General features: G+C 52.1%; 1 protein-coding gene across 1 annotated transcript in view; it reads left to right on the forward strand.

Annotated features, from left to right (window-relative positions):
* The first annotated feature begins 344 nt into the window (after positions 1 to 344).
* NUP160 (nucleoporin 160) overlaps positions 345 to 21,280 on the forward strand; it is a 29,881-nt gene continuing 8,945 nt past the window's right edge. The window contains exons 1-29 of the mRNA XM_027903709.1: positions 345 to 693; positions 776 to 854; positions 1,675 to 1,789; positions 2,487 to 2,645; positions 3,529 to 3,606; positions 4,129 to 4,226; positions 4,834 to 4,918; positions 5,150 to 5,218; positions 5,842 to 5,925; positions 6,348 to 6,518; positions 6,603 to 6,702; positions 7,853 to 8,018; positions 8,591 to 8,706; positions 8,816 to 8,976; positions 10,090 to 10,223; positions 10,503 to 10,573; positions 12,061 to 12,220; positions 12,676 to 12,745; positions 15,398 to 15,496; positions 15,757 to 15,876; positions 16,573 to 16,668; positions 16,764 to 16,858; positions 17,495 to 17,591; positions 17,682 to 17,787; positions 17,914 to 18,074; positions 18,565 to 18,625; positions 19,755 to 19,865; positions 20,830 to 20,953; positions 21,173 to 21,274. Coding sequence (XP_027759510.1) covers positions 345 to 693; positions 776 to 854; positions 1,675 to 1,789; positions 2,487 to 2,645; positions 3,529 to 3,606; positions 4,129 to 4,226; positions 4,834 to 4,918; positions 5,150 to 5,218; positions 5,842 to 5,925; positions 6,348 to 6,518; positions 6,603 to 6,702; positions 7,853 to 8,018; positions 8,591 to 8,706; positions 8,816 to 8,976; positions 10,090 to 10,223; positions 10,503 to 10,573; positions 12,061 to 12,220; positions 12,676 to 12,745; positions 15,398 to 15,496; positions 15,757 to 15,876; positions 16,573 to 16,668; positions 16,764 to 16,858; positions 17,495 to 17,591; positions 17,682 to 17,787; positions 17,914 to 18,074; positions 18,565 to 18,625; positions 19,755 to 19,865; positions 20,830 to 20,953; positions 21,173 to 21,274 — 3,437 coding nt within the window. The remainder of the gene's footprint in view (positions 694 to 775; positions 855 to 1,674; positions 1,790 to 2,486; positions 2,646 to 3,528; positions 3,607 to 4,128; positions 4,227 to 4,833; positions 4,919 to 5,149; positions 5,219 to 5,841; positions 5,926 to 6,347; positions 6,519 to 6,602; positions 6,703 to 7,852; positions 8,019 to 8,590; positions 8,707 to 8,815; positions 8,977 to 10,089; positions 10,224 to 10,502; positions 10,574 to 12,060; positions 12,221 to 12,675; positions 12,746 to 15,397; positions 15,497 to 15,756; positions 15,877 to 16,572; positions 16,669 to 16,763; positions 16,859 to 17,494; positions 17,592 to 17,681; positions 17,788 to 17,913; positions 18,075 to 18,564; positions 18,626 to 19,754; positions 19,866 to 20,829; positions 20,954 to 21,172; positions 21,275 to 21,280) is intronic.

Below are 21,280 nucleotides of genomic sequence, written 5' to 3' on the forward strand. Positions count from 1 at the left end.
CCTCTCTCTCTTGGAGAGCTTCTCTCCTGCTTTTAGAGCTCTGGAGAGCTTTCCCAAGGGATGACCCTGTGCTGTGGCAGAGCTGCTCTTCCTGGGATTTGTCACCAGTGGTTTGCTGTGAGGTGTCCCAAAAATTTTTTACTGGAAAAATGCTTTTTATCAAGGGGCAGTTGCCATTCCATGGGTGTCTGGTGCTTTTCTCCCATGCCTTGGGTAAGTGTGCTCAGGAGTTGCTGTTCCATGGAATCCCTGAGGTTGGAAAAACCCTCTGGGATCAGGGAGTCCAACTGTTCCCCCAGCACTGCCAAGGCCACCCATGTCCCCAAGTGCCATATCCACATGGGATGGGAGCTCCAGCAATGGAGCCCATTCCAATGCCTGGTAACCCTCTGCATGAAGGAATTTTCCCTGATATCCACCCTAAACCTCCCCTGCACAACTTAGGGCTGTTTGCTCTTGTTTCCCTCCAGGAGCTGATCACGGAGAGCCAAGTCCAGTCTGTGTTCACGGATATCAGCAAAATCCACATCAGAGATCCCTCCAATTACTATGTGATTCCCAGCGTGCCAGGACTGGCTCCCAACTCCGTGGCCTCCGCAGCCTGGCTGAGCAGCGAGGGGGAGGCTCTCTTCGCCCTTCCCTCTGCCTCAGGAGGGATCTTTGTCCTTAAGCTGCCTCCTCCCGATGTTCCAGGTGAGCACTGTGAGCTACACTCCCTCTCCCAGCTTGGAATTTTGTTTAGTTATGATATTTGGTGTCCCTTTTGTTTCCAAAGGAAACGTTTCCATCGTGGAATTGAAGCAGAGCTCGGTGGTGCAGCGTTTCCTCACTGGCTGGATGCCGACTGCCATCAGGTAAATGCCTGGAGACGGATAAACGGAGCTAATTTTGACTTTTGGATCCCCTCACCTGGAATTTTTAGCTCGAGTCACACAGGCACCTATAAATACTCCGCCCAAAAAAGTTAACTGGGTCACAGGAGCTGTCAGAGTACGGAAGTTGGGAGCGGAATGCTGGATTAGTGGGGTCCTGCTGGTTCTGTGTGTCTGTGAATATGTTCTCTCTAGTAATTGGCCTCCAAGGATTTGCCCAGGATGTGGCCGGCAGCCAGCACGGATTAGGGATTACGCTGCCCTTGTGCTGAGGTGTCAGGTTGTTCCTGATGGGCAGAGGTTACGTGGGGATCACATGGATGCTCTGGGGTGGATTGGGATCTTTAGGGCTGGGATTGTTAGGGTGGCTTAGAGTGCACAGCCGAATCCTAGGGCCTTTTCTTTGGAAGTGGGAGGGGCGTGACCTGGGGCTGATGGGATCCATGCCTGGGGCTGCTCCGGTCCATGCTTGGGTGTTACTGGTGTGGTGGGGTCCTCTGCTCCATGGATGCTGAAACATCACCTTCTGGTCTCACCCTACTGGTTTATTTGGATTTAAATCCACAGTGGTGGAACCCCAGTGCCTCACATCTGTGCACCTGCCTTGATTTTAGAATCATGGAATCCTGGAATGGTTTGGGTGGGAAGGGACCTTAAAGCCCATCCAGTCCCACCGCCTGCTATGGGCAGGGACACCCTCCACTTGCCCAGGTTGCTCCAAGCCCTGTCCAACCTGGCCTTGGACACTTCCAGGGGTGTGGAATTTTCTTTCAAGCTGTTGATGTAAGGTCTGGTTCTCCAGAGGCGACGGTGGCCTGTTGGACGTGCCCGTCAGCCTCTCCGTGCACTGCCTGGATCACGATGCCTTCCTCTTCGCCCTCTGCCAGGACCACAAACTCCGCATGTGGTCCTACAAGGTGAGCAAAGCCTGGATTTGGGGGAGCAAAGGGAGGCTGAAGGAGTGAAAGCTGAGTGCTTGGCATGGATTTATGTCCCGTTAAATTGTCTCTGTGGCTTCTCCACGCTGGGATTTGGGACAGCATGTGAGAAAGGTCACGGTGCGTGTTTGCAACAGTGTTTGGGAAGCAGGTGGTTTCCTCCCTGCTCTCACCCTGGGATAAGGGCTATTTCCAGATCTACTGGAGCACTGGAGAAGGCAGGCAGGAGCGCTTTGAGGCCCAAGGAGCCATCCCAAATGGATTTTCTCCCGCTTTCAGCAGTAATGAAAGTGTCTTTGTCAACAAGAAGTTAATAAAAGCCTCTTGCTCCAGATATTGAGTGCCGGAGCTAATGGAGCAGCACGGCGCTTTCACGGCTCAGCGGCACTGGAATGTGTCGTGGGAGGGAGGGGAAGCTTCATGCTACGTGCCTGGGCTCTGGCAGCCTGTGTGATGGGTGGGGAGAGGGCACAGGTGAGGTGGGAGAGGGCACAGGTGAGGTGGGAAAAGCCAAGGAGTGGTTCAGGTACATGTACAGAGGCTTAATTTGCATCCTTCCTGGAAAAGTCTGGACAGATTTTGGCGGGAAGGGGAAGGAGAAAGAGGAAGAAGGGCAGTTTCTCAACCCTGAGTATTTACTGCTTTGCTGCCCCGGCTCTTTTTCCCCCGTTGGCAGGATCAGATGTGCCTGATGGTGGCGGATCTGCTGGAGTTCATGCCGGTGAGCAGGGACCTGCGGCTGGCGGCCGGCACCGGGCACCGCCTGCGCCTCGCCTTCTCCCAGTCCCTGGGCCTCTACCTCGGGGTCTACATGCACGCCCCTCGCCGAGGGCAGGTACGGGCACACAGCCCCTCCCTACTCCTTGGGCTGCAAGAGAACTCCTTTCCTGGGATTTGGGCCCCAAATGGGGGGAAATAGGGAAAAATTCTGCACACTTGTGCACCCCTCTGGGAGGGATCGGTGCTTTTAAATAGACCTTTTTCCCTTCCAAACACCGGGATGTGCGTGCCCGAGCGCTGGGAGTGGAATTCCCTGTGCGGCTGAGCTGATCCGTGAGGGCTTGTTCCCCTCCTGCTCCGAAGGCACGGATGTGCCGTGGGAAAAGGAGAGGTCCAAAAGGAGCTGAAAGCATGGAAATACTGCTGGTGTGTTTACACCGGGCTCCTGGGAGCGAGGGACGCCTCTACAGCTGCTGGAGAACTTCTTGTGGAGAAGGATAAATTTAGCAGGAGGGGGGTGGCAGCACGGACCAGGCTCATCTGTTGGACAGCTTATCCCATCCTCCAGGGAATTCCCACATGGAGCAGGAGCACATAGCATGACTCCTGATGTCCCACTAGTGCTCTGCTCTGGGAAGGACATGCAGAGCTGGGTCTGCAGCTGAGGATTTGGGGCTTTCCCACCTTGCACTCCTTCTTTTCCCACATTTTGTGGTCACCAGCAGTTCCAGGAGTAGTGGTTTTAACAGTTTTTCCAGTTTAGTCTTTGGAAAAGGCTGTAAATCCAGGCAGGGATGTTTGTCCTTGGGGAGAAGGGTGAAGCCAGGATGTCAGTACATGGTACATAGTGTCCAGTGATGTGCTCAGCTCACCCCCGCCCTTGCCCTCAGGGCTCTGTTCCCTGTAGCTCCAGGCAGGGAAAGGGACAGGAGTGATGAGATTCCCTGGGATGTGGTGGTTTAGTCCTTCAGGAAATGATTTATGAGGTGTGTTTGTAGTTTTGTGTCTTCCAGCTGGTGAGCACTGAGAGCAACCGCTACAGCCTTGACCACATCTCCTCCCTGTTCTCCTCACAGGTGAGAGCTGAGGCCTCCTCAGGAGGGAGAGGCCTGGACATTGGGATTTAAATCACAGAATTTTGGGTGGGTTGGAAGGGGCCTTCAAGATCATCCAGTTCCAAGCCTCTGTCATGGGCACCTTCCACTAGCCCAGGTTGCTCCAAGCCTCATCCCACCTAGCCTGGAACACTTCCAGGGATGGGGCAGCCACAGCTTCTCTGGGCAAGCTGTGCCGGGGCCTCCCCACCCTCACAGACAGGAACTTCTTCCTGATATTCCAGCTAAATCGCCCCTTTTCCAGCTCAGAGCCATTCCCCATTATCCCATCACTACAGACCCTCTCCCTCTTTCTTCTGAGTTCCCTTCAGGTACCGGAAGGGGCAATCAGGTCACCCCAAAACCTTCTCTTTCCAAACTGAACAATTCCCGAAGCCTGATAAATGACACAAGGGAACGTTTTGCTGTTGTTAAGTACCCACCTCGGTGCTGCACTTAGAGTTTAGGATAAGAAGGGAAATTTGCTCTTTCCCTCTTTCCTAGGAGACTCTGGTTGACTTTGCCTTAACTTCGGCCGAGATCTGGGCTCTATGGCACAACGAGGAGAACCAGACGGTTGTGAAATACATCAACTTTGAGCAGTGAGTTTTGGGGCTGGATTGCTGGGATAACTGCAGGAGCAGCTCCTTAAAACCCTGATGGAACTCTTCAACCTAAAGATTTCTAATCAAGCGACAGGAATGTGAAAAATGTAAAAATCCAGGCAACAGGAGTGCTAGAAGTGGAGCTTGGGCGTGGCAGAGGGAGGGCTCTGTGCTTCCCCAACAGCTCCTTCAAAAAAACCAGCTGGTCCCTTCCAGGAAAAATCACGTTTTGAGGAGATGGTGATGGGATAGGATCATCCCTGACTATAAAGCTGAGAGGGCAGGTTTGTGCAGGAGCAGGGAGTTAAACAGTGGGTGGAAAATGCTGTGAGTGTGCAAATTGAGGGACAAGAAGCTACTGGTCATTCTGAGATCTCCTTGGGAGCTTGTGGGATGGAGAGAATGTTGATCTAAATGAAGAATTCCAACCTGTTCCCTCAGCTTAGGGCTGGGAATACCACTATTTAACCTCTCCTACCAAATCCTGTCCCTTGTCCCTCGTCAAAACTCCGGTTTCTAGACCCAGGGGGCTGGTTTTGCTGGTGAAAGGCACCGGTTTGGTTCCGGTGGATGCAAAGCTGACCCTGGGTTTGTGTCCTTCCAGGAATGTCGCGGGCCAGTGGAACCAGGTGTTTGTGCAGCCGCTGCCTGAGGAGGAGGTGACAGTCCGACACAACCAGGACCCCAGGGTGAGCCAGCTGTAAAACAGCACCAAAAAGCAGCGAGGTCAGTCAGGAGAGAAAACAGGAGCAAGAAAGGTCTGGAGTGGGCAGGAGGCAGTTTTTAATCCCAAATTGGAGGTGGGTGCGGATAGAAACAGATCCAGGGGTGAGGTTGAGAGAATGGGAGGAGAGACCAGAAGCAGCATCTTAAGTACTCTTCTGATCCTTGAGTTTTTTTAAATCATTATCTTTTTGCAGGAAACCTACCTGGAGTATCTCTTCATGCCGGGCCAGTTCTCTAATGCAGCTATCCAGAAGGCTTTGCAGGTTAGTGAGGGGGATTTGGGGATGCTCTCTCTCCCTGGCTATTAAGATGTGAGGCAACAGGATTCCTTGGAGCCCGTGGCAGGCACCAGTGTTCATTGGGAGCCCCTGCAGGAAGTTAGTGGCTGTTGGGCCGTGCTGCAGCCAGTGAGAGCCGACAGCCAGAGGCAAAATGTGTGGTTTCCAGCAGACTTTTTTTTTCCCCTTGGATAGCACAGCAGGTTGCTGAGCTTGTTTTTCATTCCTGCTGCTGTAGCCAGGTGAACGGAGACTCAGCCCCCTGTGGTGCTGTTTGTCGGGGTGTGTCATGGAGTCATGGGATTATTAAGGTTGGAAAAGCCCTCTGAGATCACGGAGTCCAACTCTTCCTCCAGCGCTGACAAGGCCACCACTAACTCAAGTGCCACATCCACATAGTTTTCAATCCCTCCAGGCATGGGACTCCACACTTCCATGTATCTGTGTATGCTAAATTTAGCATCCAGACATGTTTTGTAACACTCGGATCCCACAAAGCACTGGCTGATGCTCTCCTGCTGCTTTACCTCACTCACTCAGTGCTGCTTGAACCCTCAGGGAGACTTTCATTTTGCTTTGAAATCCAAGTTTCTTTTGCTGCTTTGCAGATCTTTTCTCAAGGAACTGAGAGGCACCTGGATCTGACATGGGATGAGTTAAGGAAAGAGGTCACCTTAGCTGTGGAAAGTGAGGTGAGATGGAATTTCCTCACGGAATATTTTGTTGAACTCAGTGTCGTGGTCATTCAGTGAAGGTAAATTAAGTGCAGAGTGAACCCAGGCCTTGGTTTATCCTGTATTTCTCCAAAAGGAATCATGTCACTTTTTAAAAAGTACAAACCTTCATGCTTCCTGCCAGGATTTTCCATTCCCTCTTTTCTTTTTGGAATCTCCCTGGGTGCACTTTGGTCACCCACCACACAGAGCTGTTGCTCATTATTTTGGAAGAGAACCCAAAACAGAGGGATTCTTCCCAAGAATCCAAATAGTAATTATTATTACTAACCTACCTGAAGTTATTCCCATGTCCTTTTGAGTCTGAATTTCCCTCATTTTATCCTGCTCCTCCTTATTTTACTCTGCCGTTTCTGATCCTTTCATTTTGCTCCCGCTAGTTCCAGGGCAGTGTGACGGAATACGAGTGCTCCCCGGAGGAGTTCTGGCAGCTGCAGGTGGAATTCTGGTCCAAATTCTATGCCTGCTGCCTTCAGTACCAGGAGGCTCTTTCCCGGCCCCTGGCCTTGCATCTGAACCCTTACACCAGCATGGTGTGCCTGCTGAAGAAGGTGAGCCTGGGGGGTGGTGGCACTCCCTGGGGAAGTTCCTCCAGGGGATCTGGGAAGCTCAAGGACTTTCTCCTCACTTTCCAGGGCTCCATGTCCTTCCTTGTGCCCTGCTCCTTGGTGGATCATCTCTATCTTCTCTCCAACGAGCACCTCCTGACTGAGGATGATGCTGCCATCTTTGAAGGTGAGGAGAGAGGGAGTTTCTCCCTTGTGTCGGGGATGTGGGAGCTTGCACAGGGGTCTCCTGAAGGGCTTCAGGCCCATAGTTGCATGGAGATAGTTTTGCTTTGGCTTTGTAGGAAGATCTGTTTTGTAAAACTTGCCGATGTGCTCACACTGGGAATTAGAAAATGGTGTCAAGGCTGCAAATAGAATCATGAAATCATGGAATGGGTTGGGCTGGGACAAAACCTTCCCTGTGAGGGTGGGCAGGCCCTGGCACAGGTTGCCCAGAGGAGCTGTGGCTGCCCCTGGATCCCTGGAAGTGTTCCAGGCCAGTTTGGACAGGGCTTGGAGCAACCTGGGATAGTGGAAGATGTCCCTGCTCGTGGCAGGGGGTGGAACTGGATGATCTTTAAGGTCCCTTCCATCCCAAACCATTCCAGGATTTATGAAATGTTTTCACATCAGCTGTGGAGAGGGCCTGTGCCTTTCCTTCTCTCCGGAAAGTAAATGCCAGAGCACGGAAAACCTGTCATTAATATTGTCACCACAGTGCCCTCTGTGCTTTGCTGGCCCTGGAATGCTGGTTCACTAGGAAAAAGGCAGTGGAAAATGTTACTTAAGCTCCACTTTCATGCTCAAGTGATATTTATATGTTTTTATAAAGCAGCATCATCATCCATTGGGTTGAGCTCTTCATGGAGCTGAGGAAAGGAAAGCTGGAGGGCTGGGCTGTATTTGGGAGCCCCAGCAGTTCCTACCCTGGCTCTTACAAACAGTCACAGTCTCAAGAACTGGGATCTAATTTTAAAAACTCATCCATAAAGGATTGCAAAGCCAAGCTGAGCGGTTTTCTCTGGGATATTTTTTTGCACTCATTGCTTCCTTGCAACCTGTGACTTAGGAAAAAAAAAAAATCCCTTGGAGGGAATTTAACTGTTTTATTGTTGCATCAGTTTTTATTTTCCAAATAATAAACCCCAAATCTTTCCCTTGTCAACTCCTGAGTTCTAATTTGTCCTCATTGTTAGTGGGGAAGGGTTTGGCACGGGGAACTGGGACCAGTCTTCTGTTACTGGTGATAGGAGCTGAACTAACCAGTTTTTGCATGGTCTTCCCACCTTCCCTTGGAAATCTCTTGGAAAATACACAGTTAGGTTCTTTCATTGCAGATTTGGAGATGTCTCGTGATGTTGTCTGTCTTGTCCAGTGCCTTCGCCTGATTGGAGAATCAATTTCCATGGAAATGGCATTCATCATGGAAATGGCTTGCTCCCGCCTCCAGCCTCCAGAAAAGGCTGCAGAGCAGATCCTGGAGGACTTGATAGCTAATGACACGTAAGGAGATGTCTTTTCCAGAAGCTTCTCAGGATGGCTGAGCTGGGATTGCCTGGAGCCGCCCTTGCCTGACATCTGAGGGCGTTTGAGATGTGTGGGCTCCTCTCTCTGTGCTGCAGGAGACTTTTCCAGGGATGGGGAGTGTGGTTCGGTGTTGTTAGCAGGATCTTCCAGCCAGAACCCCTCCAGGAAATAAATTTTGGTGATTCTCAAGTGATCTAGAGAACAGGAGAGGGGAAAATTTCTGCTAGGTGTGGAAAGAAGTGCCTGGAGCCAGTAGGGAGAGGTCAGAGATTTGGTCAAGCCGTTTGGTTCCTGTGCTAACCTGAAATCATTCCCTCATGGAATGCCAACTATCTGGCTGTTATTTCCTGGTAGCCTGAGGGAGTGAAATAAATAGACTGGTCCCTGCAGGTGCTGTAATAAAACTCCAAGCCAGCTGAGGATTCCTGGTAGGAATGCCCAGGCTGATCAGGTGCTGATCCTCCCTGGAAGGGAGCATAAGGGAGCCCCCTTCAGTCGGACTCTCACGTTGCTGGTCGTGGTGATGAGAATGGTTTTGGTTCTTGCAGGGAAAACGTGATGGAGGATATTCACAGCAAACTGCAGGAGATCAGAAACCCCATCCACGCCATCGGGTTGCTCATCCGAGAGATGGACTACGAAACGGACGCCGACATGGAAAGAGGTGAAAGCCCTTCCCCAGCTTCTGGGAAGTGCTGGGAAGGGCCCTTACCCTGGGGGACTGTTCTTGCCTGTCCGGTTCCTGCCCTGACCCGGGTGGTTTTCCCTCTCAGCTCCGCACCTGGCGCTGCGGATGAACCTGTCCCAGCTGTTCGGCAGCGGCACCGCGGCCCACGTGGTGTGCGGGGGGGTGGCCAAGATCTCCAGCATCCGCTTCCTCATCTGCCGGGACCTGCTCATCCTCCAGCAGCTCCTGCTGCGCCTCGGGGACCCTGTGAGTACAGCCCTCGGAGCTGCTGCTGTGCTCCCTGAGCTTGGGAATCCGGGGGTTTTGTTGGTGCCAGGCTGAGATTGGGCTCTTCCCACAAGGCTGCTGGAATAGCTCGAGGCTTGGGCGAGTCCTCCTTTCTCCTCCAACTGCTTTTGTCTCCCTGAGTAAAGCAGCCTAATTCCCTTTGTTTCACGCTCAGCGTCCAGGAAGCAAAGCTTTACTTGTGGGAGGAGGGCATGGATTCCAGCCTTCTGTCTGAATCAGCACACATACAGCTCTCCCAGATATCCCCATCCCTCTCCCACCACCGATGGCAGCTCCATTCTCTGGCAGCACACCCCAAGGTCGCACTTTCAGGCCCTTGGAAGCTGCTTCAGCTGGAACAAACAGCCCCCTCAATGGCAGCTGTGTTTGGAGTGGTGGGATGGACTGGTCTGGGTCTGTCCTGTCAGGCCCAAGGCCACGTGAAGGACAGTGCTGCTGGTTTGGATGGACTCAGGGATGTGGAACAAGTGCCCAGACAAGGACAGCCTTGTTTAAACAATATTGTTTACTTAGAAACATTGCTGCAGGAGTTTCCTGGTTGAAAATAAATCCCTTTTTCCGGGGTAAGGTTGTCCTAGGAGCATTTAAGGTGCTTTGGAAGGTTGGCCCTCTGGAGCCAGGCTCTCTCACACCATGAGGCATGTGACCTGCTGCTTTCCCACCTTGATGCACCTGTGTCCTTCAAAAGCTTGGATTGTTTTTTTTTTTTCTGTGACTCCTGCTCTTGGAGCTTATGGAGAGACCCTGAGTTGTAGCAAAGCCATGATTTCACTCCCAGGGACAAGAATCCTGGAATGCTTTGTGTTGGAAGGGACCTGAAAAACCGTCTAGTTCAAACCCCCTGAATTGGTCAGGGGCATTTTCCATTTGAAAAGGTTGCTCCAAGCCCCATCCATCCTGGCCTTGAACTTTTCCAGGGATGGGGCAGGAGTCCTGCTGGTCTCCTGGGTGGGCTGAGTTCCCTGCTGAGCCCTTGACCACCCTGGTGTTCACAGGAGGGACGGGCTGTGCCGGACACAAACCTCACCAGTTGCTCCAAGTGTGAAACCAGGCTCTGTACTTTCCCTGCAGATGGTTTTGGGAGGGGGACAGCTCTTCCAGTCCCAGCAGGACCTGCTGCACCGCACCTCTCCCCTGCTGCTCTCCTACTTCCTGATCCGCTGGGCCAGCCAGTGCCTGGCCTCCGACGTCCCTGTGGACACGCTGTAAGTCTCCACCTGCTCTGGCTTTGATTCCTCCTAAATCCACCTGAAATGCCCTTCCTGACATGGAAAGCTGGTGGTTGCTGTAGGAGTATTGCTCCAGGAGCGCTGGGGAGGGTTTTTTTTTTTTTTCTCTTCCACGTTCTGAGCTGACTCTTTGCCTTGTGCTAAATCTGCCCTGCAAGGCCTCACTGTTCTGTGCTCGTGGGAGTTGAACAATGAGCACAATTAAAGCGGGAGGCGTTTTGTTGTCTCTTCACTGATGGCTCCTTTCTTCCCCAGGGAATCTAATCTGCAGCATCTCTCCGTGTTGGAGTTAGCAGACACCACGGCTCTGACACCACACAAGCTGGGTAAGGTGTCCACGGATCATCAGCTCTCCCTTTCTGTTATTTAGACCTGTCTCTGCCACCTGAGGGGGGAAGGGCTTTGTGCAGGGAGCTAATGGAGTGTGTGGTTGAATGACCCTGATTTAAGTGGGGATGTTTGTCAGGCTGTCCACAAAAAAAAAAAAACAAAAAAAAACCAAACAAGCAACAATAAAGGCCCTTGGAGTGTTGGACTCAGGTTTTGCTCTCTGCCTGAGGACGATGGGAATGCCTCACTCAGCAGAAATTATTCATTCTAACCCCGGCAGCATCAGCCAAACTCACCTCTCATGCACTGTATGGTGATTCTAGTGGTCAGACCAGGTCTGTCACAGAATCATGGAATCCTGGAATGGTTTGGGTTGGAAGCACCTTAAAGCTCATCCAGTTCCACCCCCTGCCATGGGCAGGGGCACCTTCCACTAGCCCAGGTTGCTCAGAGCTCCATCTAACCTGTCCTGCTCTCCAACCTTTATCCCACAGCAACTGGGAGCAGCAGCTCAGGGTGGCATGAAAAGGTAGAAATACTTGCCCAAAACCTGCTTAAAAACGTAGAAATACCTCCCCAAAACGCTGCAGCTGATATTTGCTCCTTATCTTTAAAGTTTTGCTGCAAAGATGTAAGTTTTGGGTTATTTTTTTTCAGGGGAGAATATAAGGCAGCCTAATTAGGGGGATGTGGGCCTTGAAGTGGTTCCAGAGGGAGGAGGTGAGCAGGGATGGGGAGGAAACACAGGTAAGAGCCTGCTGTGACTAGTCAGCACTTGGAGGCTCAGATACTTCAGAGGGAGCTGGGAAGATCTGGGACAAACAGGCAGCACTGCCACGTGTGAGCCAGGGAAGAGCTTCCTCCACTTTCTAACAGCTGTGATCCTCAGAGTCCGAGCTCTCCCTGACGGAGAGTCTGGGTGCAGGAGGCAGCTGGAAATGTCAGGGAGGTTGAAAACATCCTTTGTGTGTGCCAGTGTTGTGGGTTATTTCTTGGCTGGCTCGTGAGGAAAGTCCTGTTTGGCCACTGTTCTTTGGGAAGAATATGTGGAACGTAGGGAAGGAGGTGGCAGCTCTGGGAGAGGCGTTGGGAACAGTAAGGGGGGATTTCTGGGGTGCTGGAATGAGGAGGGAGGCATTTGAGCAGCCAGCTCAGCACTCCCTCAGCCCTGTCATGCTGGAAGGCTGCAGCTGGGCTGGGAATAACAACTGGAGAGGAGCACAACCCCTTTTCTGTGTGTTTTAATTGAGCTGTGGTTAATAAACACTGTGGAACCAGGCTCTTTGATCTCCTGCTGCTCCCTCTGACTTAACCAGACGGCAGGAGAAATCCAAAACCAACAAGCCGGAGTGTGGAACGTGCTTTTGGTTTGCCCTGACCTAATCTGTGCTGTTGGGGCTGATGAGCACAGCGAGGGGTGGAAAGCCTGGGATCTCTGCTGCAGGGGCCCTCTCCTCACTGTTCCTTTCCTTTGGACTTTCAGTATCCGGCCCTCAGACCATCGTGGAGCTCTTCTTTCAGGAAGTGGCCAGAAAGCACATCATATCCCGACTCTTCCTGCAGCCAAACACCTCTTTGGCTGAGACAAGTTTGAACTGGCCCCACCTCATCACCTCAATAGTGGCGGATTTTCTGCCTCTCCTGTATCCTTGGCTGTGAATCCGCTGCCGCCGAGCCTGCTGCCGTCCCAAAATCAGTTTTCCACCCCCAGATTTCCAAGACAAGCCTCCTGAAGGAGTGAGGTTGCTGGCATTAATGGGATTTGTGGGTATTTTAAGATTTCACGGAATTCACCCTGTTTTAGGTGTGCGATAAGGGATTTGAGTTTTGGACTTTAAGCCCCTGAGCTCTCACAACTTGACTTGGCGGGGCGGAGTGTTGGGAGATTTGGAAGGATAGCGGGATTCAGGGAGCTGGGGATTAGATGTACTAATGATTTTGTTCTAATATGGATAAATCTTATTACAGAATAATGACTTGAGTAAAGAGCAGCTTAATCTTCTCTCCTTTCCCCCCACAAACGGAGCCTGAGAGGTATGTTGGCTTCCAGACTGCTTCTCCAGTTTGGATTCTCCTGTATTCCTTAACCTCTGCTCAGATGGCCCAGCAACCCCAGCTTTCTCTTCCCGGAGTGCCTGATGGGGACCTGTCAGTACACCCAGCTGCAGGTGAGTCCTTTGTGCTGTCCCTCTCACAGGTGCCAGAAAACTTTCCAAAATATCATCTTTCCAGGAGCTGGAGTTCTGCTTTCCTCTAGTCATGGAATCCTGGAATGGTTTGGGTTGGAAGGGACCCTAAAGCTCATCCAGTCTCACCCCCTGCCATGGGCAGGGACACCTTCCACTAGCCCAGGTTGCTCCAAACCCCATCCCACCTGGCCTGGAACACTTCCAGGGATGGGGCAGCCACAGCTTCTCTGGGCAACGTGTGCCAGGGCCTCCCCACCCTCACAGGGCAGGATTTCTTCCTATAATCCAATCTAAATATCCCCTCTTTTAGTTCAAAACCTTCACCTCTAGTCACTGCTCTCTAAGCTCAGACAATGCCTCAGAGTGTTGGGGAATGATTTAAGGTCGTGGAATCCCAGAATGTTTTGGGTTGGAAGGGACCTTTAAGCTCATCTCGTTCCACTCCCATGCCATGGGGGAATCATCTTCTGCATCTCCTCTTTCATCTATTTTCAAGTGCATCCAGGTATTCCATTTTATTATTCCATTCCCTTTTCCTGGAGGAGTTCAGTCTCCCAGGGCTTGTCCGACCACATGATGCTCCTGCAACACCTTTGCAGAGCCTGTTTAAATATCCCAGCAGTCCAAGAGCTTGCTGCCTGCTGGTGTGCTCACAGCCTTTCCTGTGGCACTTTTGCCGATGGGACCAGGGTTCAGAAGGATTTCTTCGACCCAGCAAGGGCTCATCAGTTAAATGAGCCTTAATGTCTTAGTAAAAATCAGTGCAAGAAACACCCACCATCATTCCATCCCTGGCTGCTCCCGACATTTCAGTAGCAGGGACAGCGAACTCCTGATTTCCAGAGGTGTCTCAGACAGCATGCTATATTTCAGACCACTGGTTCTCCACCTCTCTCCCTGGGCTCCTGACAGCTGGAGCTGCTTGTGCTCTACTTCTGACTGGCATAATTCCCTATCTGCAGCTCCACGTGACAGGCTTCATCCCTGTCTGGGCATTCCTGGAGGCACCAGGGCCAGGCAGGCTGTTTGTGAAGGCCTGTTTTTCAGCAGAACCTTTTATCCTCCCAGCCCCTCACACCTGGGGGCTGAAGTGCTTCCTTTTGTGTCGCTGCCGAGAAGAATGAGAGAAGAATTTAAATTCCTCCAAGCTTTTGAGCCAGGAAATGCCAAGATTGGAGCAGCATCCTTTCTCCCTCCTGGCATGTGCACACGCTCTGAATCTCCTCGTGTTGCTTTCGCCTCGCTGGTGTCTCCTCCAGGCTTTTATCTCTGCAGGAGCCGGCTCCTCCTCCTCCTTCTGTTCCGCTCCCTGATCCCAGTCGGTCACGGAAACTTGGATTAAGTGCCTTGACCCCGGGGAGATAACAGCAGCTTTGCTGGGAGCACGGTGACCCAAATCGTGGGGATGCAGGAAGCTCCCTGCAAGGAGCTGGCGGGCACGGGGTAGGTCTGGTGACCAAACAGTGGCCTGGGACACTGGCCAAACTGTGTGTGACAGGCTGTTAGGCAAGCCTGGAGCAGGATTTCTCTCTTGTAGCTGCTAATCCAGGCTCTGGATGCGTTGCCACGTGGCTTTGAGTGGACCTGTGGCCGGGGAAGGTGAGGGGAGAGGTGCTGGGGGTTTGTGCACCTGCAGAGGTGCCTTGACTTCCAAGACCTGGTTTCTCCTGCCGAGTCCCACAGCCCTGCCAGCGGGACGTGGCTGCTGCTCCAAGGATGATGAGGATGCTCTGCTGGCATAGGGCCAGGCTGGGTCCCATTGGTGTCATCGTGCCCCTGGTGTGCCGCTGATGTTCCATCCCACCCCTGTCCCACATGCTGGAATCCATGTGCTTCCTTGGCTGCTGGCCACCTCCTGCACCTCTTCTAACACCTGCCCATTGTTCCTCTGCCTTTGCCCTCCCCGCCGTGCTCTGTCCACATTTCCTCTGCAATTCCCTGCAATGGAATGTAGAAAGAATCCTGTCTGATTTTCAGGGATGTTGGAAGCTGTTTGTCAGGTGCTCCCTACAGACACTGGGGCAGGTTTTTTTCCCGGTAGCACGGTGGGGATGTCTCTCCATCACAGGGCTGGAGCAGCTCTGCTCTGGGGACAGGCTGGGACAGCTGGGAATGTTCAGCCTGGAGAAGAGAAGGCACCAGAGAGACCTTAGAGCCTCTTGCAGTTCCTAAAGGATCTTCAAGAATGCTGGAGAGGGGCTTTGGACAAGGGCCTGGAGGGACAGAACAGGGGGGAGATATAGATTGGATATTGGGAAGGAATTCCTGTCTGTGAGAGTCGTGAGGCCCTGGCACACATTGCCCAGAGAAGCTGTGGCCGCCCCATCCCTGGAAGTGTTCCAGGCCAGGTTGGATGGGGCTTGGAGCAACCTGGTCTAGTGGAAGGTGTCCCTGCCCCTGGCAGGGGGTGGGACTGGATGGTCCTTTCCAGCCCAAACTGTTCCAGGATTCTATGATCAGTGCAACCATGGGAATTTGGGGCTGGGAAAACCAGCCCTTGAGCTGGCAAAGCAGGATTTGTCTGAGCGCAGGAGCTAAACAGGGCCACCAAAAACCAGCTGGTAGTGGGTGCCTGCAGATCACGAGCGAGCGCTGACCTGAATCCAAACTCCCATTCCTTGTCTCCCATAGGAATACATCCGCCTGCTGCAGCCGTGGTGCCATGTGAACATGGGCTCCTGCTGCTTCATGATGGGCAGGTGCTACCTGGTCATGGGTGAGGGGCACAAGGTAAGACCCTCCCCCCCATATCTTCTTCACATTCTCTGAAGTCTGAGGGACCTTTTCCCTTGGAAGGCAGGAGGTGCATGGAGACCATCCTTCCCATGCTCTGCCTCATTTGGGAAAGGCTAGGGTTGGAGCAGAGTGATGGAATCTGCTCTTGGGGAAGATCTCATGAGCTTGGGAGAGGCCACACTGTCCCCTCACCTGTACAGCTGCTGGATCAGTCACCTGACGGGACAGGGAGCTGATTCCAGGTCTGCTTCCAGGCTTTGGATTGCTTCTGCCAAGCTGCCTCAGAGGTGGGAAGAGAGGAGTTCCTGGACAGGCTGATCCAGCCCGAGGAGGGCGAGGTGGTCTCCACGCCACGCCTGCAGTACTACAACAAGGTACAGTCCTGAGCAGGGAAACTGGCACTAAGTCCCTCCACAGGGAGCAGAGAATTCCTGCTCAATCCCTGGCTGGGGTTGGGGGAGAAGTGGCTTGAACCTCAGAAAACTTAATATTTGGGAGGTGAAACCTCTGTTTACTTTCTTTGGGGGTGATGACAAGGTGAGCATGTGAAATCTAGGTACTTTCCACCTATTAGTTTCCTAAAAGCCAAGGACTTTGTTATCCAGCTGAAAAAGGCAGGATGAGATCCAGCTGCTGGAAGCAGAAGCCAGACGTGTCCAGACACGATGCAAGACACTGCCTAAGGGGAAGGTTATTAAGCTTTGAGGCAAATTAAAATTAATATCTTTAATTTGAGATAGGATCTTTTCCTCTTGCATAATGCCCTGGGTCAGTCGGACTGCGAGCTCAGAGCTGGCCTCCTGCTGAGGGAATCCCTGGAATTAGGATCCAGAAAACTAATCATTAATGTTAAAATGCTTCAAAAATCCCCCACGTGCAGAGGTAAATCCTCCAGGCAAGCCATAACCTGGACTTGTTGTGCTGGGGTTTCATCCAGATCCCTGTGATTTACCCAAATCTTCCCTTTTTTCAGTCTGATTCCCTAAAACATTGGCAAAATCTTTTCAGCTAGGAGCAGCTCCTAAAAAAACAACCCCAAACCCCCTTTACTCAGTTATTTTCTCCTCCAGGTGCTTCGCTTGTTGGACATGGTGGGTTTGCCAGAGCTGGTGATCCAGTTGGCCACCCTGGCCATCATGGAATCAGCAGATGACTGGAGAAGCCAGGTACACAGTCAATCTTTTCCGGCAAGGTGTTACTTTGGGAACCTCTTCCACTGGAATTTCCTGCTGGTCTTATAACTGGTTTGTGCTGTTTTCAGGCTACTTTGAGGACCTGCATCTTCAAGCATCACTTGGATTTGGGACACAACAGCGAAGCATATGTAGCCTTAACACAAAACCCGGATCCAGGCAGGTAGGTGACAGTTCTTGCCTCTATTTGAGGCCCATGGACCCATTTTTTCCGTGAAACTGAAAGGAAAATGACACTTTAAGATAAGACGTGGCTGCTGTGCTTAAAGAGTTAATGTGTAAAGTGGGTTTAAAAAGGCGGAGGCAATTTTTGGATGTTCGTTTTAAGGACACCTGGGATTAGGAATGTCTAAAAGAAGGAAAAAAAATCTGGGAAGAGGCTGAAGGATTGTTGGCAACATTGCATGTTTAAAAGTTTTAGGAGCCAAGTCAATTTACTTCAATAAAGAAAAGATGTGGAGTTGAGTTTTCAGCTTGGAAAGTTAACTGGGTAGAGGAAGCTTCATCCTAGCAGAGAATGTGTTGGAATAAAGGAGGAGAAATAGGAATGCATTTTAACTGATTGAGGGAGGGAGACTGCCCTCCTGATCCTTTTCAAAGGATCTCTGTTTCCAGCACTGGAGAAATCTAAAAGGATAACCAAGTTCTAAGCCAGGAAAAATCCCACGGAGCTCATCCCAAAGCAGGAGCTTGTCGCAAAGTGGTTGGTTGCGGCTCAAATCCTGCATCCTGGAGTTGTTTGTGTTCCTGCTCCTGGGTTTAGTCCTGCTCCTCCAAAGGGCTGTGCTTCCCTCCACAGGCAGCTGGACTGCCTGCGCCAGCTAGTGGTGGTTCTCTGCGAGCGATCCCAGCTCCAGGACCTGGTGGAATTCCCTTATGTGAACCTGCACAACGAGGTAATCCTGCGCTGGGATCATGGGGCTTGGGGGCACTGCCTTTAAAGGAAAGGGATTAACGGACCCACGAGTTGCCTGTTTGTGCTGCAGGTCGTCGGGATCATCGAATCCCACGCTCGGGCAGTGGACCTGATGACTCACAACTACTACGAGCTGCTCTACGCCTTCCACGTCTACCGGCACAACTACCGGAAAGGTAAAGCCTGGGATGGCACATTGTCCCTGCCCACCCACCCGGGACACCCCTGGCCCTGCCGTGTGTGTGGCCTCGCCAGGCTCTTCTTGGCTGATGGATTTTTTTTTTTTTTCCCCCTATTTCCAGCTGGAACGGTGATGTTTGAGTACGGAATGCGCCTGGGCAGGGAGGTGCGGACGCTCCGAGGGCTCCAGAAACAGGGAAATTGTTTCCTGGCTGCTATTAACTGCCTGCGCTTGATCCGCCCAGAATACGCCTGGATAGTGCAGCCAGCCTCTGGAGCTGTGGTAGGAATGCTGAGCTTCCTGCAGGGGAGCTTCCAGAATCCTTTCCAGTGCGAACAGAGGCGTTGGGCCTCTTAATCCGCTGCTCTTGGTCTGGCCCTGCTCATCACCCCTACCTGTGACCCTTGTGTCATTCCCCTTTCTGGAGCAGGGTGGAAGCAGGATAACTTCTGGAAATGGGCTGGTGGATATATATGGGAATTATATCACCTTTTGTTAAAGGGGAGTGTGAGCAGCTGGAATACCAGTGCAAAGGAGAGTTGGTGTAGTAGGAGTTGTGTTTCAAATCCCCATCAGGATTCAGGTGGCTCCAGCCTGGTCACCCGATCCTGATGTTCCTGAGAGCCCCAGAGATAAAGTAACCTGAGTTCCCAAGGGGTTGTACAGCTTCCCTGATCCAAATCAAGGCTCCTGTTGGGATTTATCCTATCAAAGTGATTAATCCTTGGGAAACCATGTGGCTATAAACCCTCCTTCTGCTTTTTCCCACAAGTACGAGCGCCCAGGAGCGTCCCCGAAGAGGAGCCACGATGGGGAGTGCATGGCTGTTCCCAGTAAGTGCCCAGTCCTGGTCCTTCCTGTGCCTCTGGAGTTTCCACAGAGCCTCTCTGCTGCTCCCATGGGAGCTGGGAGATGGCTCAGGGCAGCTCTTACCTCCACTGGATCAATAATGTGGGGGGATTTTAAGGTTTCTCATTCTCCCAGTGTCCCATTTGCAACACACTGCCACTGTTTCCCCAAGGAATACAGCTGGTTCCCCAAGGAATACAGCTATTCCCTAAGGAGCTCCTGTGCACACTCTCAGCAAGTTGATGCCTTGACAGTGCCTTTTTTTTTCAGTGGAAATAATTTGTAATCAAAAAAAAAAAAAAAAAACAACCAAACACCTTTTTGAGGCATTTTCTGGTTGTTCAAGACTGTTTGTGTCCTTGGAAATCCTGTCAGGAATAAGCTGTGCCTGTGTGTGCCACAGCCCAGGATGTGGGATCAGGTTATCCTCAGCCTTCCGGTGGGAAAAATTTAAGGTCAGGTATTTTTAAACCAGCTCTTTCTGAAGAGTTTTTTTTGTGGCATGTGCCTGGCAGGCAAAGCAGCAGCTGTTCCCAAATATTAGGTAACATCTGGAGGAGGAGGAATTGGAGCATAGTATCAAGGAGAGAGTGCAGTCAAGGGACCAGGGAAAGGTCAGCAAATCCTGATCATTCCTGTGGTGCTTTTTGGGGTACAGCTCCTCTTAGGGTGGGAGAGGGGTGTGGAGATGGTTTTACAAGGGTACGGAGGCTCCAGGGAGAACTTAGAGCCCCTTCCAATGCCTAAAGGGCAATTCCAAGAGGGCTGGAGAAGGACTTTGGAAAAGGGCCTGGAGAGACAGGACAAGGGGGAATGGCTTCCCACTGCCAGAGGGCAGGGTTAGATGGAATATTGGGAAGAAATTCTTCCCAGTGAGGGTGGGGAGGCCCTGGCACAGGTTTCCCAGAGAAGCTGTGGCTGCCCCATCCCTGGCAGTGTCCAAGGCCAGGTTGGACAGGGCTTGGAGCAACCTGGGATAATGGAAGGTGTCCCTGCCCATGGAAATGGATGAGCTTTAAGCACGCTTCCAACCCATACAATTCCATGACATTCTGCACAGTGCCCAGAGAACCCTTTTTGGAATGCTGAGAGCCCAGTATCCATCTGTTCCAGCCACTCGCCAGATCGAGATCCTGGAGCTGGAGGATTTGGAGAGGGAATGTTTGCTGGCCCGGATCCGGCTGACCCTGGTGGAACACGACGTGTCGGCAGCAGCTGTGGCAGGTGAGAGCGATTCAACCCCTTCAGGTCCCTGTCCTGCCCCAGGGACAAACCCAGCAGGTGGCAGGGACCGCCCAATCCCCATCCCTCCCGTGAAATCCATCCACCATTCTGCCGGTTTTTGGCTTTTCCAAGCTCTGGTGGTCTGCAGGGAGGGTGAGATGAGCTTCTGGGTTGGGACAAAAAGGCACTTTTTTATCTTGCTGGAAATCATGGAAGCATAGAATGATTAAGGTTGGAAAAGACCTCCAAGATCATTGAGTCCAACCTTTTTAATTGATGAATAAATGATTTTCCTGGATAGTCCTGCTTCATGGAACAGTGTTAGCTCCTCAAAGTTGTTCCTTTTTGGACAGCAGGGAGGTACAACTCTCCCACCCTGGGCCTTTTAATATCTTTGATAGAAGTTACACAACGTGTCCACATCTTTCCCCTTTAAATGTCAGGAGGAGGTGACTTCCCAGCAAGGGATTGCAGGGAAAGGAGGGAACAGCTGCTTTGAGGGCAAAGTGGAGACGCAGGGAGCCGAGTGCCACAGTTTCTGCGCTAGCAGAGCTGAGCTGGTGCCTTGTTTGCTTGGATACAGAGATGTGACGAGGCTGTCCCCTCCCTAGCCTTGATGATCTTGTTCTTTTCCAACTAATTCCGTGGTTCTAAACAGCAGCAGCAGCATTTGCCTGTAGGTCGTATATTGCTGCCTGTGTCCCTCTGTAGTTCCTCTCCAGGTGATGATGGATCTGTGGCTCCCTGCTGCTCTGTGCAGTCCCCCCAGGGGATAGCTCCCAGGCTCATGGGGTGCTCTGGAGGCCAGGAAAGCCTCCAGCCATGGATTGAGAAGTACTGCTGCGGGGCGTTTGATGCTGTTAGCGCAGTGCTGTTGCAGCTCTCGATGAGTAACACAGGGTGAGGCCCCAGTATGCACTGGGTGTTACTGGGAGAGGCTTTACCTGGTCCTCCTTCCCTTCAGGCAACTCCACGCCCGAGGAAACGGTGTCTCTCCTGGTCCGGGCCGGACTCTTCGACTCTGCCATCACCCTGTGCCAAACCTTCAAGCTGCCCTTGACACCCATCTTTGAGGGCCTCACCTTCAAGTGCGTGTCCGGGTGTTCTCCCACCTCGGGGGATGTGGGGCCGGAGGGACGCAGTGGTTTTGGGGTGGAATTGGCCCTAAGAACCTTCTTTTCCTGCTAATCCAGCTGATTGCCAGCTGTTCCTTGGGAGTAGTCCTGCGAGGGGTGGCTTTGATGGCAGTGGGAAAGGGCTGGGCTCTGGAGGGACCCACCTTTCTTTGGTTTTTGGTTTTCATGCAGGTGCATCAAGCTCCAGCTGGGAGGGGAAGAGGCGCAGGCCAAGGCCTGGGACTGGCTGGCAGCAAACCAGCTCTCTTCCTTGGTCACCACCAAGGAGTCCAGGTAGGT

This window comes from Empidonax traillii, unplaced genomic scaffold (genome assembly GCF_003031625.1).
Source record: "Empidonax traillii isolate 1590-97213 ecotype Southwest subspecies unplaced genomic scaffold, ASM303162v1 scaffold992:size1346157, whole genome shotgun sequence".
NCBI classification, from domain to species: domain Eukaryota; kingdom Metazoa; phylum Chordata; class Aves; order Passeriformes; family Tyrannidae; genus Empidonax; species Empidonax traillii.